The sequence below is a fragment of the Trachemys scripta genome, chromosome 7, assembly GCF_013100865.1.
Source record: "Trachemys scripta elegans isolate TJP31775 chromosome 7, CAS_Tse_1.0, whole genome shotgun sequence".
Classification (NCBI taxonomy): domain Eukaryota; kingdom Metazoa; phylum Chordata; order Testudines; family Emydidae; genus Trachemys; species Trachemys scripta.
Genome location: NC_048304.1, coordinates 24518484 through 24535346, shown reverse-complemented (window position 1 = coordinate 24535346; position 16863 = coordinate 24518484). Strand labels below are relative to the sequence as shown.

At 38.2% G+C, this 16863-nt stretch overlaps 1 protein-coding gene across 25 annotated transcripts in view; it reads left to right on the top strand.

Moving 5' to 3' along the window:
* The window catches only part of SLMAP (sarcolemma associated protein), a 157169-nt gene that overhangs the window by 68405 nt on the left and 71901 nt on the right, over positions 1-16863 (top strand). For 15 of the 25 annotated variants that reach the window (XM_034777668.1, XM_034777687.1, XM_034777686.1 and 12 more), the window contains exons 3-4: positions 4673-4826; positions 15954-16026. In XM_034777668.1, coding sequence (XP_034633559.1) covers positions 4673-4826; positions 15954-16026 — 227 coding nt within the window. The remainder of the gene's footprint in view (positions 1-4672; positions 4827-15953; positions 16027-16863) is intronic. The other 10 variants (XM_034777691.1, XM_034777681.1, XM_034777692.1 and 7 more) reach the window with 1 other exon arrangement.

Here is a 16863-nt window from a genome sequence, read left to right as displayed (position 1 = left end):
ACATTTCTGCTGTATGGGTAGATTATTCCATGATAGAGAATTGTGGGGATTTTTGCATTTCTGAAGCTTCTGGTGCTGGCCATTTTTTGAGGAAGGGTACTGGATTATACTGAACAGTGTTCTGATCTGTTAAATCCATTGGTATTCTCCTAAAAGGTCTTGAAGTTAAGTCAGGAGCTGACATACTTCAGAAATCTTACTTTCAGGCAAGAGGTAACACATGCATCTCCCCTTCTGGCTAGTATTCTGTATTGTATGCTTCACGCTGTAGGCCGATTTGCATACAGTTGAGAAACTGCAAAATTTGCAAGAAAGGAAATCTACAAGATGTAACAAACAGCACAGGGTGTCCTGCTTATGAATACAGACAAAGGATGAGATTAGTATTTTTAGAGAGAGCAAAGAAACCTACTGAATCCTTCACCTAGGAGGCAAGCTGACTGCATGTTTGTCTCATGAAAGGAGGATCACAGCCAGACTGGTTGCAAAGTGCTGCAAGAATTTTGAGTGAGCATTACACTACAAGACATGAGAGTAACCTGTCAGTTAAGTCTAGACTGTAGAATGCATACTATTGTTTTGTTTTGAATATAATCATTTGTTTCCAATACTTGATTTCACTATAAACCTATCTAAGTGCTGTGTGTTAAGCGGAGTGGTGATCTGAGATGAGACTGGTAATCTGGGGTGTATTCTTTCTTTGGGAGCAGCAAATCTGTGAATATTGCGAGTGTTCAGTGGATATGGGGCTGCATGGTCCAGGGATATGCTTCGAGGTCTCAAGGGTTGGAGTGTGCCTATCATTAACCTGTTAAGTAATAGTGGGGCTGAGGAGAATGCTTGTTACTTGTGGCTTATGGTGTCAGGGAACGCAGCAGGCACAGACAAGGCTTCCTCACACTAACGTGGTCGGGAAGCACCTCACAATCCTGGGTGCCCCCAGGAAGCATCACAATAGCTAGTGGGGTTTAAGAAAGTCTCCCTTTACTGCTTTATTATATTAAGTGTTTATTATCTCTAATACTCTAGAGCTAGAGATTTTTTTAAAATGTGAAGTTTCAATAAAACATCACCTTTTTTTTTTTTTTTCCCAACCAGTTTTACTCTGGAAGTGAGGAGAGTGGGGACTTTCATTATGTTGTACCTAGAGTAGGTGGATCATAGGAGTTTAGCATGGGATTTCATTAAATTGACAAACTTTTTAAGGGACATTTAAACTTACTGGGAACTACAAAAATCAATATTTATGGAACCCTTGTCTTTTTTTAGTTTGTAGGTGAAGAGTTATGCAAGAGTAATATTTCAGATATCCTTGGCAATTGTGTATGGAAGATGTGTTAGTTTAGGGTCCTGAGGTGCACTATCTGCAGTCTTATAAATGCTATATTCCTTTAGGGTGTTAATTCTGTTCTGAGTAGTCAAGTATTAAAATGTTAATGAAATGTTCCTCTACTTTACTCCTTTTAGGATTTCATTAATTTCTGTCTTTCATCCCCAGTAAACTAATAAAACATCTTGCGAGAGATTCTGTAGGCAACTAGAACAGAGGTGATAGAAAGTAGTTCTGAAAGCAAGAGACTTCATACAAAATTTCTGCGGTCTGCCAGAGTATAGAAAAAGTCCCATGGTGTAGTAAGACATCAACTTTAAGGCTGATCAGTGCTTTCTTTTAAAAGAAAAAAATGGCTTGCAGAAAAAAGCCCAACTTTGATAAGGTTTCATACTTGAACATCAGATGACTGAGTGGGGTGAAAAGAGGTTGGGTATGAGCAGGAAGAAAAGGAACAGTTAGAAACATGCATTTTCCTCCAGAAGATATAAGCTCACTCACCATCCGAACTTTTGAGAAGAGAGAAGTATCTAGCCTCTCCCATCATAGATTCTGGGATAGGCAGAGATCAAATTTCCTTTCCTTCCTACCCTACCAGTCAAGAAAAGAACCTCTAGAAATTTCTCCCATAATGTGTGGTATTATGTATATGCAGATTAGATGCAGTACTCTGTCTCCTAACAAATTCCTGCTGTCCATTGAACTAGAACAGTGGTTCTCAACCAGGGGTATGTGGAGGTCTTCCAGGAGGTGCATCAACTCATCTAGCTATTTGCCTCGTTTTACAACAGGCTATATAAAAAGCACTAGTGAAGTCAGTACAAACTAAAATTTCATACAGACAGTGACTTGTTTATACTGCTCTATATATACACTGAAATGTAAGTACAATATTTATATTTCAATTGATTTATTTATAATTATATTGTAAAAATGAGAAAGTAAGCCATTTTTCAGTAATAGTGTGCTGTGATACTTTTCTTTTATATCTGGTTTTGTAAGCAAGTAGTTTTTAAATGAGGTGAAACTTGGGGGTACGCAAGACAAATCAGACTCCTTAAAGGGGTATAGTAGTCTGGAAAGGTTGAGAGCTGCTGACCTAGAACACAATGGAACTTTGTTTACTCTGACTTGTTGTGTTGTATAAAAAAAAAAAAATCTACCGTTCTTTTGTTTAAGTTGCAAAACTCGTAGATGACTGGGAATGCAAAAAATGTAATATCTAAACTTTACTAAGCAATTAAATAGTTTGTCATGTAATGTTACTGGGAAAAACAAATTTAAATGTGTTTGACTCCTACTATCACATGTGTTTAAAAAATGAAGGACTATATGAAAGAAGCATGATAAATGGCAATGTGTTGACTCTGGGTGTGTGTAAAGTCTGGTTTTATTTAACATCTTTATAAATTATGTGCAAGAGAGAAACTAAGCACCACATGTAACTTAATTTGCTGCTAATACATAAATGGGTGGAGTTGCCAACACCTATGAGGACATTTAAAGAAAAAAAAGGGGTGGGCGGGAATCTTGAGAATTGAGACATGGGCAGGAAATCATGTAATTCAGCCTGGGAAAAGGTTTTAGTTTTTTTAATTCATCTGAGTTAGCAGATAATAAATTGGATACCAACTTCTCAGGGTGTGTGTACATGGGAGGAGGGGAGAGTGGGGGCATGGCAGCACAGTTTTGAACTACATATAAAGGCAGCATGATCTGACCCAGGAATGTCATAGTTCTTTCTATGGTACAGGAGGAACCCACTGGGAATACTGTGTAGAGTGTGAGTGTGTGTGTGTGTGTGCACTCCAAATTGTTGTTTTAAAGACAGAAGTGAGAGAGACAGTAAAAGTGATGGAAGGATTGAACTATAAGGAAAGATTATTTGAATAGTATAAAAATACACTGGAAAAAAACACTTAAATTTATTACTATATAAAGAATAAGCCAAAGCTGGCTGACAGGACTACATTTACTAAATGACTTAAAGAAAACATGACCAAGGAGGACTTTGTATCTCTAATTCTGTATGTTTAGTTTGTGTACCTCACTTCAGCTTCAGTTTGACGAGAATAGATACAACTGATTGATTATCCTTTTTACTAGTTGCACAGAACACACAAATGATTTTAATTGCCTGTGAGTTTTAATGAGGTTTTCAGTTTAAGAAATTCAAGAACCTTTAATTTTTTAAAATAAAAATAGGTATGAAATGAAAACTAGACATTTTATATTTGAAGGGACGCCAATTTAAAAATTGCATTTCCACTTCAAAACATCTCCTTGTAACACCTAAGTTTACTATAAATGTAAATATTGGAGAATTTTTTTAAATTAAATTGTACATCTGAGAACACGTCATCATTCTCATGTACAGCTCTGTAAGATAGAAAATAGATTTAAAAAAGAATTAAATTTAAAGAATTATTTCATTTCAATATAAATAAGATTTTTATGTAGTAAGTTTTCTTCCCATTTTATAATCTTAAATTGTTAGTTTGTTTTGTACTTGTTTCTTTAGTTTTCTAATTGTTAATAGATTTTAGATATTGCATAGAATTTTTTTCTCTTCCGAGGTTTCGTACTTAGACTTTATATTTATGCTGAAATAGACAAATAAAGAGACCTTATTAACATGCTTAGCATGAGAACAAAAAAATCAAAAAATGTTTTGGCTAGGCTGTACTCAACATTTGAAGTTATTTGTAAATGTACTTCTAAGTCATTTATGTGCTTTTGAAAATCCCACCCTTAGATACCTAAATATGGCCATAGGTGCCTATCTTTAGGTCAGTATTTTTTAAATATTTGGGAGGGGTTGAGAGCTGGTCCTCTGCAGAACTATCTCCATTCTGTATTTGGACTTGCTTGTCTCACCTTCTTGGCCCCATATCTGTTTCCTGAGTCTTCATTTTTTCCCAGGCTTTTCTTTTTATCATCAGTGCCCTGTTGTACAACATAAAAACAGATTTCTTAAGGGTATGCCTACCACTTTAAGGTTTAGATGTGTTAACAAACATGATTGTGAATTTTAGAATAGACACTGCAAAAATGCTTGTTGCTAGTCATGCTTAAACGCAACTAGCAACAATTATTTGTGTAGCACTATGCTTGAATTTACAGTAGGGTTCATTAACTGATATTCGTGTGTGTTAAAACACAACTAAAATTCAAGTATAGACATAATGTAAAATGTGAAGTTTGCAAAAAGAAGTATTTCTTATTCCTAGCTTGTGTATTAACTTGACATTCTATAGTAGAATGGAAATTGTCTGTAGCTTCCATTTAATCAAACTTTCTTCTTGCAGATAACTTATTGCAGTGTAATTTTTTTCTTTACAGTTCTATCTTCAAGACACTAAGAGTAGTAATGGTACCTTCATAAACAGTCAGAGATTGAGTAGAGGATCTGAGGAAAGCCCACCATGTGAGATTCTGTCTGGTGACATCATCCAGTTTGGTGTAGATGTGACCGAGAACACGCGGAAAGGTAAGGGTACGGATCACCTTTTTTTCGTTTCTATTTTTAACTTCAATTGTCAGGTATACTTATTGGGAACATTGTATTACACAGAAAACTTCAATGGGAAAAACAAACAAACTTAAAAGTTTTAAATAGGCTGTGGTATTGTAGGGAAATCTAGGGGTTCCTGTGTGGTTTTTACCAATGTTTTTACCCTCCAGATAGGAGAATCCCACGCTATTTTCAAACAATAGGATGGTGCTGCTGCAGATGGTAGTTTGCATCAAGTATTTCTTGATGGCATGGTCAGCAGTAGTTTGAAACTGATGAGGCTCTTGCTGACTGACTCTTTTTTCTTCCCCTTGCTGCTATTGCTACTTGGAGCACTCTGAAATTGAGAGAGAAAAGGATGAAAAGTTGATGGAAAGCTAGAGATATGCTGCTGCTAATTGAGTGACTGCTAAATGAAAAAGAAATGCCTCATCCTCCAGCTTGAACTTGTGCTCTCGTGCTCAAGCATGCACACTCATGAAAGTCCTGTATTAAGATAAAAGATGCCTCTCTGGGTTAATTGGTAGACCTGCTGTCCCTAGCCCCTTTCTTCTGCATTTATGTACAGTTCAGCTTATTTTTCTAATAGTGATTTTCATTTCTTGTTCTTTGTTGGGCTTACTCTAGCATGAGCTTGTAATAGGCTTATAATATATATATCCTCATGAAATTTCTTAAGAAAATGAGTGCTCATTAGATGACTGACTTACATCAGAATTCTGGCCATTCTTGGAAAGAATGCTGAATGAATTATTTATTCAGCAACACGAAGTTTGGCAAGAAAAATTTAAGTTCTTCAATGGAAGCATAAAGTTAGTCTCTACTGCTGTACCAAAATTCTTCACTTTCTTTATAAAGATGATATTCAAAAACCTTATATTAGGAAGAAGAGAGTATTAAGATAAATTGATATTTGAGGGAAAATTCTGGATTAACTTCAGATGAGATAGTATCTTACTCAGTAGTATCCCAGAATAGCAGAAATTTTAAAGGGCATAAGGTGACTAGGATGAGATTATGAATTCATGCTGCTGTTTAATGTGTGTTCTTTCCCCCCTATTTATTTGTATGTGTGTGGCTCTAGCCTCGCAGTTTATATTGGACACTAAAATATTAAGAAAAATTCAATAGAGAATTAAGGAATATGTTGTCAAGTAATTGGGGAGTAATTCAGCAAGGCATCGGAAAGGTCTTCTAGGGTTGTAAATTACCTTCAGAATATGGTGGGAGTAAAAGTCAGCCAAATGAACTCTGCTTTTTACTTTCATCCCAAATGTTTCTACTATATACATCCCCTGAGTTCCTTTCTGAACTAAACATTTTTATTTTTTTTGTACTAAAAGAAAAAAATTAGAATTGAGTTTAAGCACCATTTTGATGATTTGAAGAATTTTATCTAATAACCTACCCAACTTGAAATTTTATCAAGTGTCCTTCAGTCCTCTGCATACTTGATTTTGATGAGGAGCCAGTGTTGTGGGTAAAAAACGAAGCAACATTTATGCATTGCAGACTTGCCTGGGAATTATTTAAAAATGCCATTAGATCTACAATCAGTGAATGCCATATATAATGCATTCCAGGAATATGTAGAATGCACTGTACCATAGAGTACACTCCACCGCAAATAAACTTGGGAATGTTATATTTTTGGCAAAAATTGCTGCTTACACTAAAAGAGCAGGTGCTAGAGTTTGGAGTATCTGGGTCCAATCAAAAGGCTGTGTGAGCTAGTTGAAGAGAACACTTTGAACTTTCATGTTGTGAAAAGAAAGGTGAGTCTCAATTACTTGTGTCAATATCTACAAATTAAGATAAATCATGTAAAATCTTCTGGAGAATGCAGCTAAGGAGATGCGTTCCAAGTATGGCAAGAATAAGTAGTTTCATGGTTTTAAATCCTTCCTTCAAAATACCACAGTATCTTATACTATATTGCAATCCAGTCATTTCACTAATTTCATTTTGGTAAACCTAAGCTGTTCCGTACATGGGTTGTTTGAAGGAAGGTTATTTAAAAGCTTCCTATGTACTGGTTGCATACCTAATTTTAAAAATAAGTTCATGTAACCCAAACATTCTTTTATTCATTTACAATGACCACTATATGAGGAGAGAAGTTGGCAGTCAGAACAGATGTCTGTCATTCATTTGATTAACTTCCCATTTAAAATCGGGGCTGAAAACTTAACCCTGTCTTAAGCCTTAAGGAATATTTTTAAGTCAATTGACAAGTACAAACATAACTTGTTGATTTATAACTGAGTCTAAGAGTTTATGCTAACGTTTTAAAAGGAACACTGTCACTTGAATTTTTGAAATTGACATATTAAAAAAACATTTTTATATTGTACTCTTTATATAATGTGCTCTGAAATTTTTTATTTTTTAAAATGCAATAATTTTTTTTCCTGATATTCATGCTACTTTCCAGTAAGGAGGAGACTGGGTTAACCAATGATATCACAAAATGTGCTCCCTGCCCCCATTCATTGGCTTGGAGAGTGAAGAAGGGTAGGGTTCCCCTGCTGCCTTCCTATCTCCTGTTCATCCCTAGCTTTATGCAGAAGTCCACAATAAGGAGACTATGAATATAGAAACCCCACACATTGCACTGCTGTTACTAATGAACTAATGCAGTTCCTGGGAAAGAACATACACATTAGCTCCCTTCAGAGCATGAATGAGAGTGACATCGTCATGCCAGTGCACATGAGAGGAACTACAGCTGAACAGCAGCATGATGAACTGACTATACAGAAAACACAAAGGGCTGTTAAAATGCACGTAGTAAACAAATAGAAACAATACATTCTTTTGTTAATTTTTTAGTTTACTATAATATTACTCTTATTACTCTTATTATTATTAATAATAATAATAATAGAAAAAATGCAGACAATATGCCATATAAAAGTAGTGACACTCCTTTAAAACTAAATTCAATTCTGATATTTATATAGCATCTTATACAGACATTAATCATTTTAGCCTTCTGAAAAACAATTACGTGCTGATAATGTGGTGATTGTACAGGCAAAGAGTAGTAGTTGTGCTTTTGAAAACCTTTGGACATATATCGTTATCATTATAACCTGCTTTTATTGTAAAGGTCATTTTGTTTGAGTAACCAGTTTTCCCAATAGAGAAGAATTCCACTTTGGTCTGGTTCATCCAAATAATTGCACATGTAAAAAGGTAATGTTGCCCCTACTGGGTTATAGTATAAGCATTTGTTCCTCAAATTCCTGGTGCTGAGCTAGTATCCCTAACCTAGGCCAGAGATGAGTTCTTCCAAACTTTTTTTCCTTAACTTGACTAGCAAAGTTACGCTCTTTATGTTACGTTATTGGTGAGCACCTAGGCTTATTCACTTTTTCCCTACTTAGTGCATGTTTTCTCTGTTGCTCACCCTGTCAACATTTCTCTGCATGTTGCTTTGTTTGGTGATGGCTTGCTTTTTGTTATAGCGATTATTTACATTTTAGTAAATGTCAAAATATTACATCCATGTACTCTGTGTACCTGATACATTGAATTATATTATAGTGGTTCTGAGAAATAATCTGGAAGTGATCCATGAATTTTCTGTTCCTCACATTTACATGTTTAACAAAATAACCGTTTCTTAAAGGGACACTGTCAATTTGAAATCGGGTCAATCCTAATTTCCATTTTAAAGATGGGGATTAACTATTCATAGCATAACTATATTTATGAAAGGGAGCAATGAATATTTCCTGTTTGGTCCTGACTGGTTATGAAACCTAGTCAATTTTAAAAAAGTTCAAAGTACCTTTAGATATTACATCTGCCTCCGAATCTTCCTGCCATTTTTAAAATTGTGTTTTTCTATTTTAAAAAATCTTTCTTTTTCCCGTGTTGCTATGTGGAAGGTCCCACATAAATGGGGAAACTGACCATACATGCTGCTGTCAAAAGCACAGAATTGTCAAACTGAAACGAGAGAAACGTATTTCTTGAAATAATTTCAGTTACCATAGCTATTATTACACGAAGTAAGAAGGAAGAAAAATCAGACAAAAGCATGACTTTTAAGTTGACAGTCCCTCTTAGTACATGACACAAGCTGCAACAGAGCTATAACTAAGCATTTTAGTGCTCAGGGTGAGCAAGCATATTTGTTCTCCCTAGAGGCAATGCATGGGCGGCATGTGGGGTCATATGCCCTCCCAGATTTCTGCCTTCCATTTAGCGCACAGGTTTTCAAACTGTGAGCTGCGTCTCCCTAAGGGGAGACACCCCACAATTTAAAAACTGTTGCCTCCTGCCAGAAGGCAGTATGCAATGTCAAAAACCACTGACAGATTTTGCTACAAGTAGCAGTTACGGACCTCCATAGATGTTCTCTTTTTGCTGCCTTGTCACAATTTTCTACTTCCTGGCTCATTGATCCACGAGCAGCGAATTCTGATAGAGGGACACCCATCGCAGTTGGCTACCTCAAGCTTTCCCAGCCTCGGTTCATGTGAGCATGCTCAGTATGAGCCAAGCAGCACACTCAGTGCCCTGCCTGCCTGTGACACCGGGAGAGCATGCTCCAACCAGGGTCACTGGGCCTGCGATTGCAAGGGGGGGGGGAGGGCTCCTCTGTGCCCTGGGCGGCTGCCCCACTCGCCCCGCTCTAGTTATGGTCCTGAGCTACAAAACGCAAAAATGTATTATGTATCACCTTTAAGTTTGATCATTCATTGAGTAACTGAATGGAATGTTATGTGGCTATCTATTTTTCTTTTTTGAACATTCAGTATCAAAGAACATGAATTGAGCAATTACATCTCCATTTCATACAAAGACATTTCAAAATCATTATTCTGCACATGAGAAACTAGCAAATAAAAGTGACAAAACAAATTAAGCAGCACTAGTTGCCCTCTACTTCCACTTTCAGTGATATTCAGAATGACATAAACCTTTGATTGGTGAGTTTGTTTTATTAAAACTTGGCAAATTTGCTGTTTCATGTTTTTGGGTATCTATTTTTGTATTTCTCCTGTGCTTTGAATGCTGTTTGTTTATAGACTAGCCCAGGGGTGGCCAACCTGAGCCTGAGAGAGAGCCAGAATTTACCTATGTGCATTGCCAAAGAGCCACAGTAATACATCAGCAGCCCCCGTCAGCTCCCCTCCGCCCCCAGCATCTCGCACCCGCCAGCAGCACCACCGATCAGCACCTAACTCTCCATCCCTGTGCCTCCCACCTGCCACGATCAGCTGTTTTGTGGTGTGCAGGAGGCTCAGGGGAGGAGGAGCAAGGGCGCGGCAGACTTGTGGGAAGGGGGGGGCATTGGGGGAAGGAGTGTAGTGGTGCCGGGGCCTGGGGCAGAGCCAGGGTTTGAGCAGTGAGCACCCTGTAGCACATTGGAAAGTTGGCGCCTGTAGCTCCAGTCCCGGAGTTGGCGCCTATTCAAGGAGCCACATATTAATCTCTCAAGAGCCACATGTGGCTCCGGAGCCATAGGTTGGCCACCCCCGGACTAGACTCTACCTTCTTCTGTATACTTCTCACTTGGTAGTTTGTGGTAGTAGCTGGCTAATCAGATGGTTCAAGGTTTGACGCCCTCTGCTGCTGTCACTCCCCATTGCTACCGTTTAGAACATAAGAATGGCCATACTGGTTCAGACAAGTGGTTGTCTAGCCCAGTATCCTGTCTTCTGACAGCGGCCAGTGCTTGATGTGTCAGAGAGAATGAACAGAACAGGGTAATTTTGAGTGATCCATTCCCTGCCTTCCAGTCTTGGCTTCCGTCAGTCAGAAGTTTGGGGACACCCAAAGCATGGGGTTACGTCTCTGACCATTTTAGCTAATAGCCATTGATAGACCTATCCTCCATGAACTTTTGGCCTTCACAACATCCACATGCAAGGAGTTCCATAGGTTGACTGTGCGTTGTGTGAAGAAGTATTTCCTTACGTTTGTTTTAAACCTGCTGCCAATTAATTTCATTGGGTTACCCATAGTTCTTGTGTTTATATAAAGGGCTAAATAACGCTTCCTTATTCACTTTCTCCATACCATTCATGGTTCTATTGTATCGCCCCTTTGTCTTCTTTTCTAAGATGAACAGTCCCAGTCTTCTTCATACAAAGAAGGGTTAAAGTTGTTCCATACCATTAATTAGATTTGTTGCCCTTCTCTGTACCTCTTTCATTTCTAATATATCTCTTTTGAGATGGGGTGATCATAACAACATGCAGTATTCAAGTTATGGGTGTTCCTTGGATTTATATAGTGCCATTATGATATTTTCTGTCTTATATCTATTCCTTTCCCAGTGATTCCGAACATTAGCTTTTTTGACTGCCACTGTACATTGAGTGGATGTTTTTTAGAGAACTATCCACGATGACTCCAAGATCTTTCTTGAGTGGTAACAGCTAATTAGGATTCCATCATTTTGTTTGCATAATTGGGATTATGTTTTCCAATGTGTGTTACTTTGCACTTACCAACATTGAATTTCAACTGCCATTTTGTTGCCCAGTCAGAGTTTAGTGAGATCCCTTTGTAACTCTGCATTCAGCATCCTCTGTCTTGGGTTTTTGTATCCTCTGCAAATTTTGCCACTTCGCTGTGGACCCCCTTTTCCAGATGTTTTATAAATATGCTGAACAGCGCACAGGTCACAGTACAGATCTTTGGGGGGGTCCTACTATTTCTCCATTGTGAAAACTGACCATTTATCCCTACTCTGTTTTCTATCTTTTAACCAGTTGCTGATGCATGAGAGGACTTTCCCTCTTATCCCGTGACTGCTTAGTTTCCTTGATGGGCTCTGGTGAGGGACCTTGTCAAAGCTTTTCTGAAAGTCCAAATACACTATATTGACTGGATTACCCTTGTCCACATGCTTATTGACACTCTCACAGATTCTAATAAATTGGTTAGGCATGTTTTCCCATTACAAGAGTCTAGGTGACTTTCCTCCCAACATATCATGTTTATCTGTCTGATAATTCTGATCTTTAGTATAGTTTCAATTAATTTGCCTGGTACTGATGTTAGGCTTCCCAGCCTGTAATAGCCAGGATTGCCTCTGGAGTCTTTTTAAAAAGTCGATGTTACATTAGTTATCTGCCAGCAGGGTCAGCTCCAGGCATCAGCGAAGGAAGCAGGTGCTTGAGGCAGCACGTCCAGGTCTTTGGCAGCAATTCGACGGTGGGTCCCTCAGTCCCTCTCTTCCTCTTTGAGCTGCTGCCGAAGAGGAAGAGAGGGAGTGAAGGACCCGCCGCCAAAGAATGAAGCAGCGCAGTTGAGTTGCCGCCAAAGTAACACCGATAGGCTTTTTTTTTCTTCGCTACTTGGGGCGGTAAAAAAGCTGGAGCCAGCCCTGTCTGCCAGTCATCTGAAACAGAGCCTGATGTAAGCAAGAGGTTACACATCACAGTTAGTAGTTATGCAATTTTGTATTTGAATTCTTTCAGAACTCTTGAGTGAATACGAGGTGGTCCTGGTGACTTATTCTGTTTAACTTATCAATTTGTTCCAAAATCTCCTCTACTGACACCTCAATCGGGGACAGTTTAGATTTGTCTCCTAAAAAGAATGGCTTGGGTGTTGGGATCTCCCCCACAATCTCTGCAGTGAAGACTGATGCAAAAGATTAATTTAGCTTCTCTGCAATGTCTTTGTCTTCCTTGAGTTCTCCTTTTGCGACTTCATTTTGCGAGCCAGAGATTGCATCTCCGTCATACTTCTAAAGCAGTAATGTACTCCTCTTGCTAAGTATACCCTCTCCCGCCATCCCATCCCTGGTCTCTCAGACTTCTCAACGCAGCAGGATGTAGAGGGAACAGAAAACCAAAATCTTCTTCTCTAGAGTTATCTCTGAAGCAAATGTATGGATACTAAATGGACAGGAAGGAAATAGATACCACTTCAGCCAAGCCCTGGGTTGGACTTTGCCTTTACTTGAGCTTTCTGGACTTCTTTTCCTGTCATTCCGAATTGAAAGAAAGAAATAGGTAGAAATTTTAAGATGGATGACCTAAAAGCACATGCTTCCTACCCAGTGCCCTACAACTTTCTGCAGTCATTGTCCCATTAGAGCACCCTCCTCAAAAAGATCTTCATTCAAGTGCCCTTCTTTCTTTGGAAAATAATTTATCTTCTCATACATCCTGCAGTAGAGTGATTCCTTAGTTTATTTGGGAAAATCCACATTCCAAATTCCTGGCCACCTCTAATGTCTCAAGCCAGGTCTGCATTATAAACTTACATCAGTATAACTACGTCACTCAGAGGTGTGAAAAATCCACACCCTGGACCACCATAGTTGTACCAATCTAACCCCCAATGTAGCCAGCATGCCCTCCCATTGACATAGCTGTGGCTTCTCATGGAGGTGGATTAACTACACCCATGGGAGAAGCTCACTTGTTGATGTAGTAGCATCTTCACTGAAGTGCCACAGCAGTGCAGCATTTTAAGTGTAGACCTGCCTTCAGGATCTATTTAAACTCCCAAAGGACTATCTGAAACCATTACTTGAAGATAAGGCTCTCCGTAGTCTCTAGTTTTAAATGTGGTCAGTGGTTCCCCTTGAAAGCGATACTTCCTAAATATATACTTGATAGAAAGATTTGATTCTGTGCTGCGAAAGGCATTTGACTACTCCTCCCTATAATTGAATATATCTATGCATTCTTATTGTGATTAGTGCTTTAGAAAGAGTGGGGTTTAAATTCCCAAGACTATTCCCTGCTCTTTCGGTGAGTCCAAAGCCAAGAAATTGCAGACCTGGACAAATGTCTTCTGGTGACACGACATATCTCATGAAAATAACTGAATTTCTGTCCAGTCTTCTCTGACAAATGTAAACATTTTTCAGGTGGATCTTAATGAGGATAGATGCTAAAGACAAGAAAATACTTCTCTAAAAGTTCGTATCTTGGCACTCGATGTAGACCAAGGAAGAATTAACTCTCTTGTTGGGTTACCTTTCCCTTAGTTCCAGCTTCCATTAGGTAGCTGTCTTAATGAAATATTTGTTCCCCTCTGTTCAAATCCAGGTTCACCATATCTCTGAAATTATAAGCCTTGAAAGTTAATAAATGTTGATATTTATAATTTGTGTTTTTAGGTGAGTGATTTTGTGTTTAGTTGACCTATCCTGTGCTTATTCATAGTTAGTTTATTATAAGAAAATGTCTCGAACAGTCCATACCGTCCCATCCCTATTACCGAGGAGATTTCACTTCCCAAATCTGAAGAATCATACAGAAAAATACAGATGTTATGTGGATATTTGCAGAGCCATGGAATGATCTTTCTTGATAAAACCAAGTTGTGAAGAATATCTGAGAGAGCGATTGTTTCTGATGTGGTATAAGTGAAATATAAATTGGATTTCCATATCTTACTCTAAGTGGTATCTTTGGTTCAAGGGTAATTAGACCCCACTCCTCTGTGTGTTTTCTTCTTTCTCTGAAATGTGAGAGGGGTTTGAAGGGTGGTTTCGTGGTCCTTGCTACATAGTTCTACAAGAATTCCAGAGCAGAGATTCTTTCTCTGTCCTTGGATGCATCCTTCAGCAGGTGCATCCTTAGGAAGATCATAAACAAATAGCTCCTCTGTGCTACCCTCCTTTGACCCCTTTGAAACAGGGATTGCTAGGCAGATCCCAGGTGTTAGAAATTCATGTCTGGCAACATGGAAATATTTATTTTACCTGTTAACTTCTAATCTCCAGATACACTCCTACAAAGCTACCCAGTAAACAGAGGATGGTGTTCATCATTTTCTGTACTTCCAGAATTTCCGTTCCTGTCACCTAAACTCAGTTAAGACATACTCCCATTTTTTGCCTAGTCTCTCATGTTGTCAGTGTTGTGTTTTGAAATCTGTATTTAACTTTCTTGTCTACAGAGAGCTTGTCAGGGTTCCCTTACCACTCTGAACTCTGGGGTACAGATGTGGGAACCCTCATAAGCTTATATTCCACCAGTTTAGGTTAAAAACTTCCCCAAGGCACAAATTCCTTTCCTTGACCTTGGACGGTATTGCTGCCACCACCAAGTGATTTAAACAAACATTCAGAGAGGGGCCACTTGGAGCCCTGTCACGCTCCAAAGTATCCCCCCAAGTCCCTTACCCTCTTTCCTGGAGAGGCTTGAGAATAATATATCCACCAAATAGGTTAACGAGGTGAGCAAAGACCAGACCTTTGGGTTTTTAGGGGACACAAAAACAATCATGTTCTTAAAAGAAGAACTTTGTTTTTTTTTTTTTGTTTTGTTTTGTTTTTTTTATAATAAAGTAAAAGAAGCACCTCTATAAAATCAGGATGGAAGGTAATTTTACAGGCTAATAAAAAGACTTCAAACACAGAGGATTTCCCTCTAGGTTTAACTTTAAAGTTACAAAACAGGAAGAAACCTCGCTCTTAGCATAGGGAAAATTCACAAGCTAAAACACAAGATAATCTAATGTATTTCCTTGCTATTACTTACAATTCTGGAATTTTAGATTTATAATTTTAGTAGGAGCTGGATTACCTGCTTGGTCTCTCTCTCTGTCTCAAGAGGGAACACAAAGAGAGCACAAACAAAACCTTTCTCTTCTCCCCACTACCCCCCCCCAGATTTGAAAGTATCTTCTTTCCCCATTGGTCCTTCTGGTCAGGTGCCAACTAGGTTAATGGAACTGATTAACCCCTTACAGGTAAGTGATTCTATACCTTTGGCCAGGAGGGATTTGATGTTACTGCATATATAAAGGTTGTTACCCTTCCCTTTATATTTATGACAGAGCTAGTTGTCTGGGGGGAAAAATTGTGCAGGTACTATTGGCTGTGGAAGACCCAGAATTGGAACTACACTATAGGTCAGGAATCGGCACAGGGCATCAAGTCTTCAAGTTTCTGACTGATACCTTTTTGCTTTCTCATGGGGAGGTATGAGCAGGCAGACCCAGACAGTAGGGGTCAGTGCTTAGAGACCTCCCCTTCCTTCTCTTGCTCATCCACCTCAGTGTTCCTTGATTGTGAAATAGCTGCATATTTCCTTAAACCATGTTTGCACTTCAATTAAATAAATAATGTCTTATTAACTGATTACTAAGACTCACAGTATTCTTATTTCTTCTCAGTTACCCATGGATGTATAGTCTCCACAATAAAACTATTTCTCCCAGATGGTATGGAAGCCCGGTTACGGTCAGAGTAAGTATATTTAAATATTTATTAATATCTACCAAAATTAAAATATTTTATGAGGGTTTTTGTTAAGTATATTCCTATTGTAATAAATAACATGTAACACATGTTGATTTATATATGTTTGTAGGTATGTCATACGTAACATATAAGATCCCTGCCCCAAAGCATTTATAATCTAATACGCACAGGTAATATAGTGATTAAAAGCAGCACTCATGCAAGTGTGAGATCAATGGGATGACAAAAGTGGGAGAGGAGAACACTTTCTTGGTGAAGGCATTTATATGTGGTGGTTCATGCTCAAGTTACAAATATATATATGTTAAAATTGTTCTTGTGTATGCTTTGCTCGGGTAGATAAAAGCATAGAGGTATGAACTTGTATCATAACTGGAAACTTGGTTAATGCACAATTAAATTATATGAACTTGAATGGTTTTAATTTTATAGTGGTATTCAGAAAAATAAATAGAACGGAAAACTGGATTTGTAAATTGTGTTTGTGTCTTTACATGAAGACATATATATTTTTATGCATCTAAGTGTGAATGGGAGTCATTTTTATGAATTTGTTGAGGTGCTATTTAGATTTTAAAACTGAAATCTAGCAAGCTAGATTTGCCAGTTTGGTAAGTGTTATGTCCAATATTATGATGGAATTTAATTAGGATAACTTTTGAGTGCAGTGAGCATTCGCTTACTAATTTTAGCACTAATTTCTTTCAAAGTCTTTTACCTTGGACAGTATTTCTCAGGTCAGTACACTAGGTTATTCTTACCTAACCGACAGTTTGTGTACTCGTGTGCTTCTTGGAGAATAAACAATCAAAAGTTCATCAA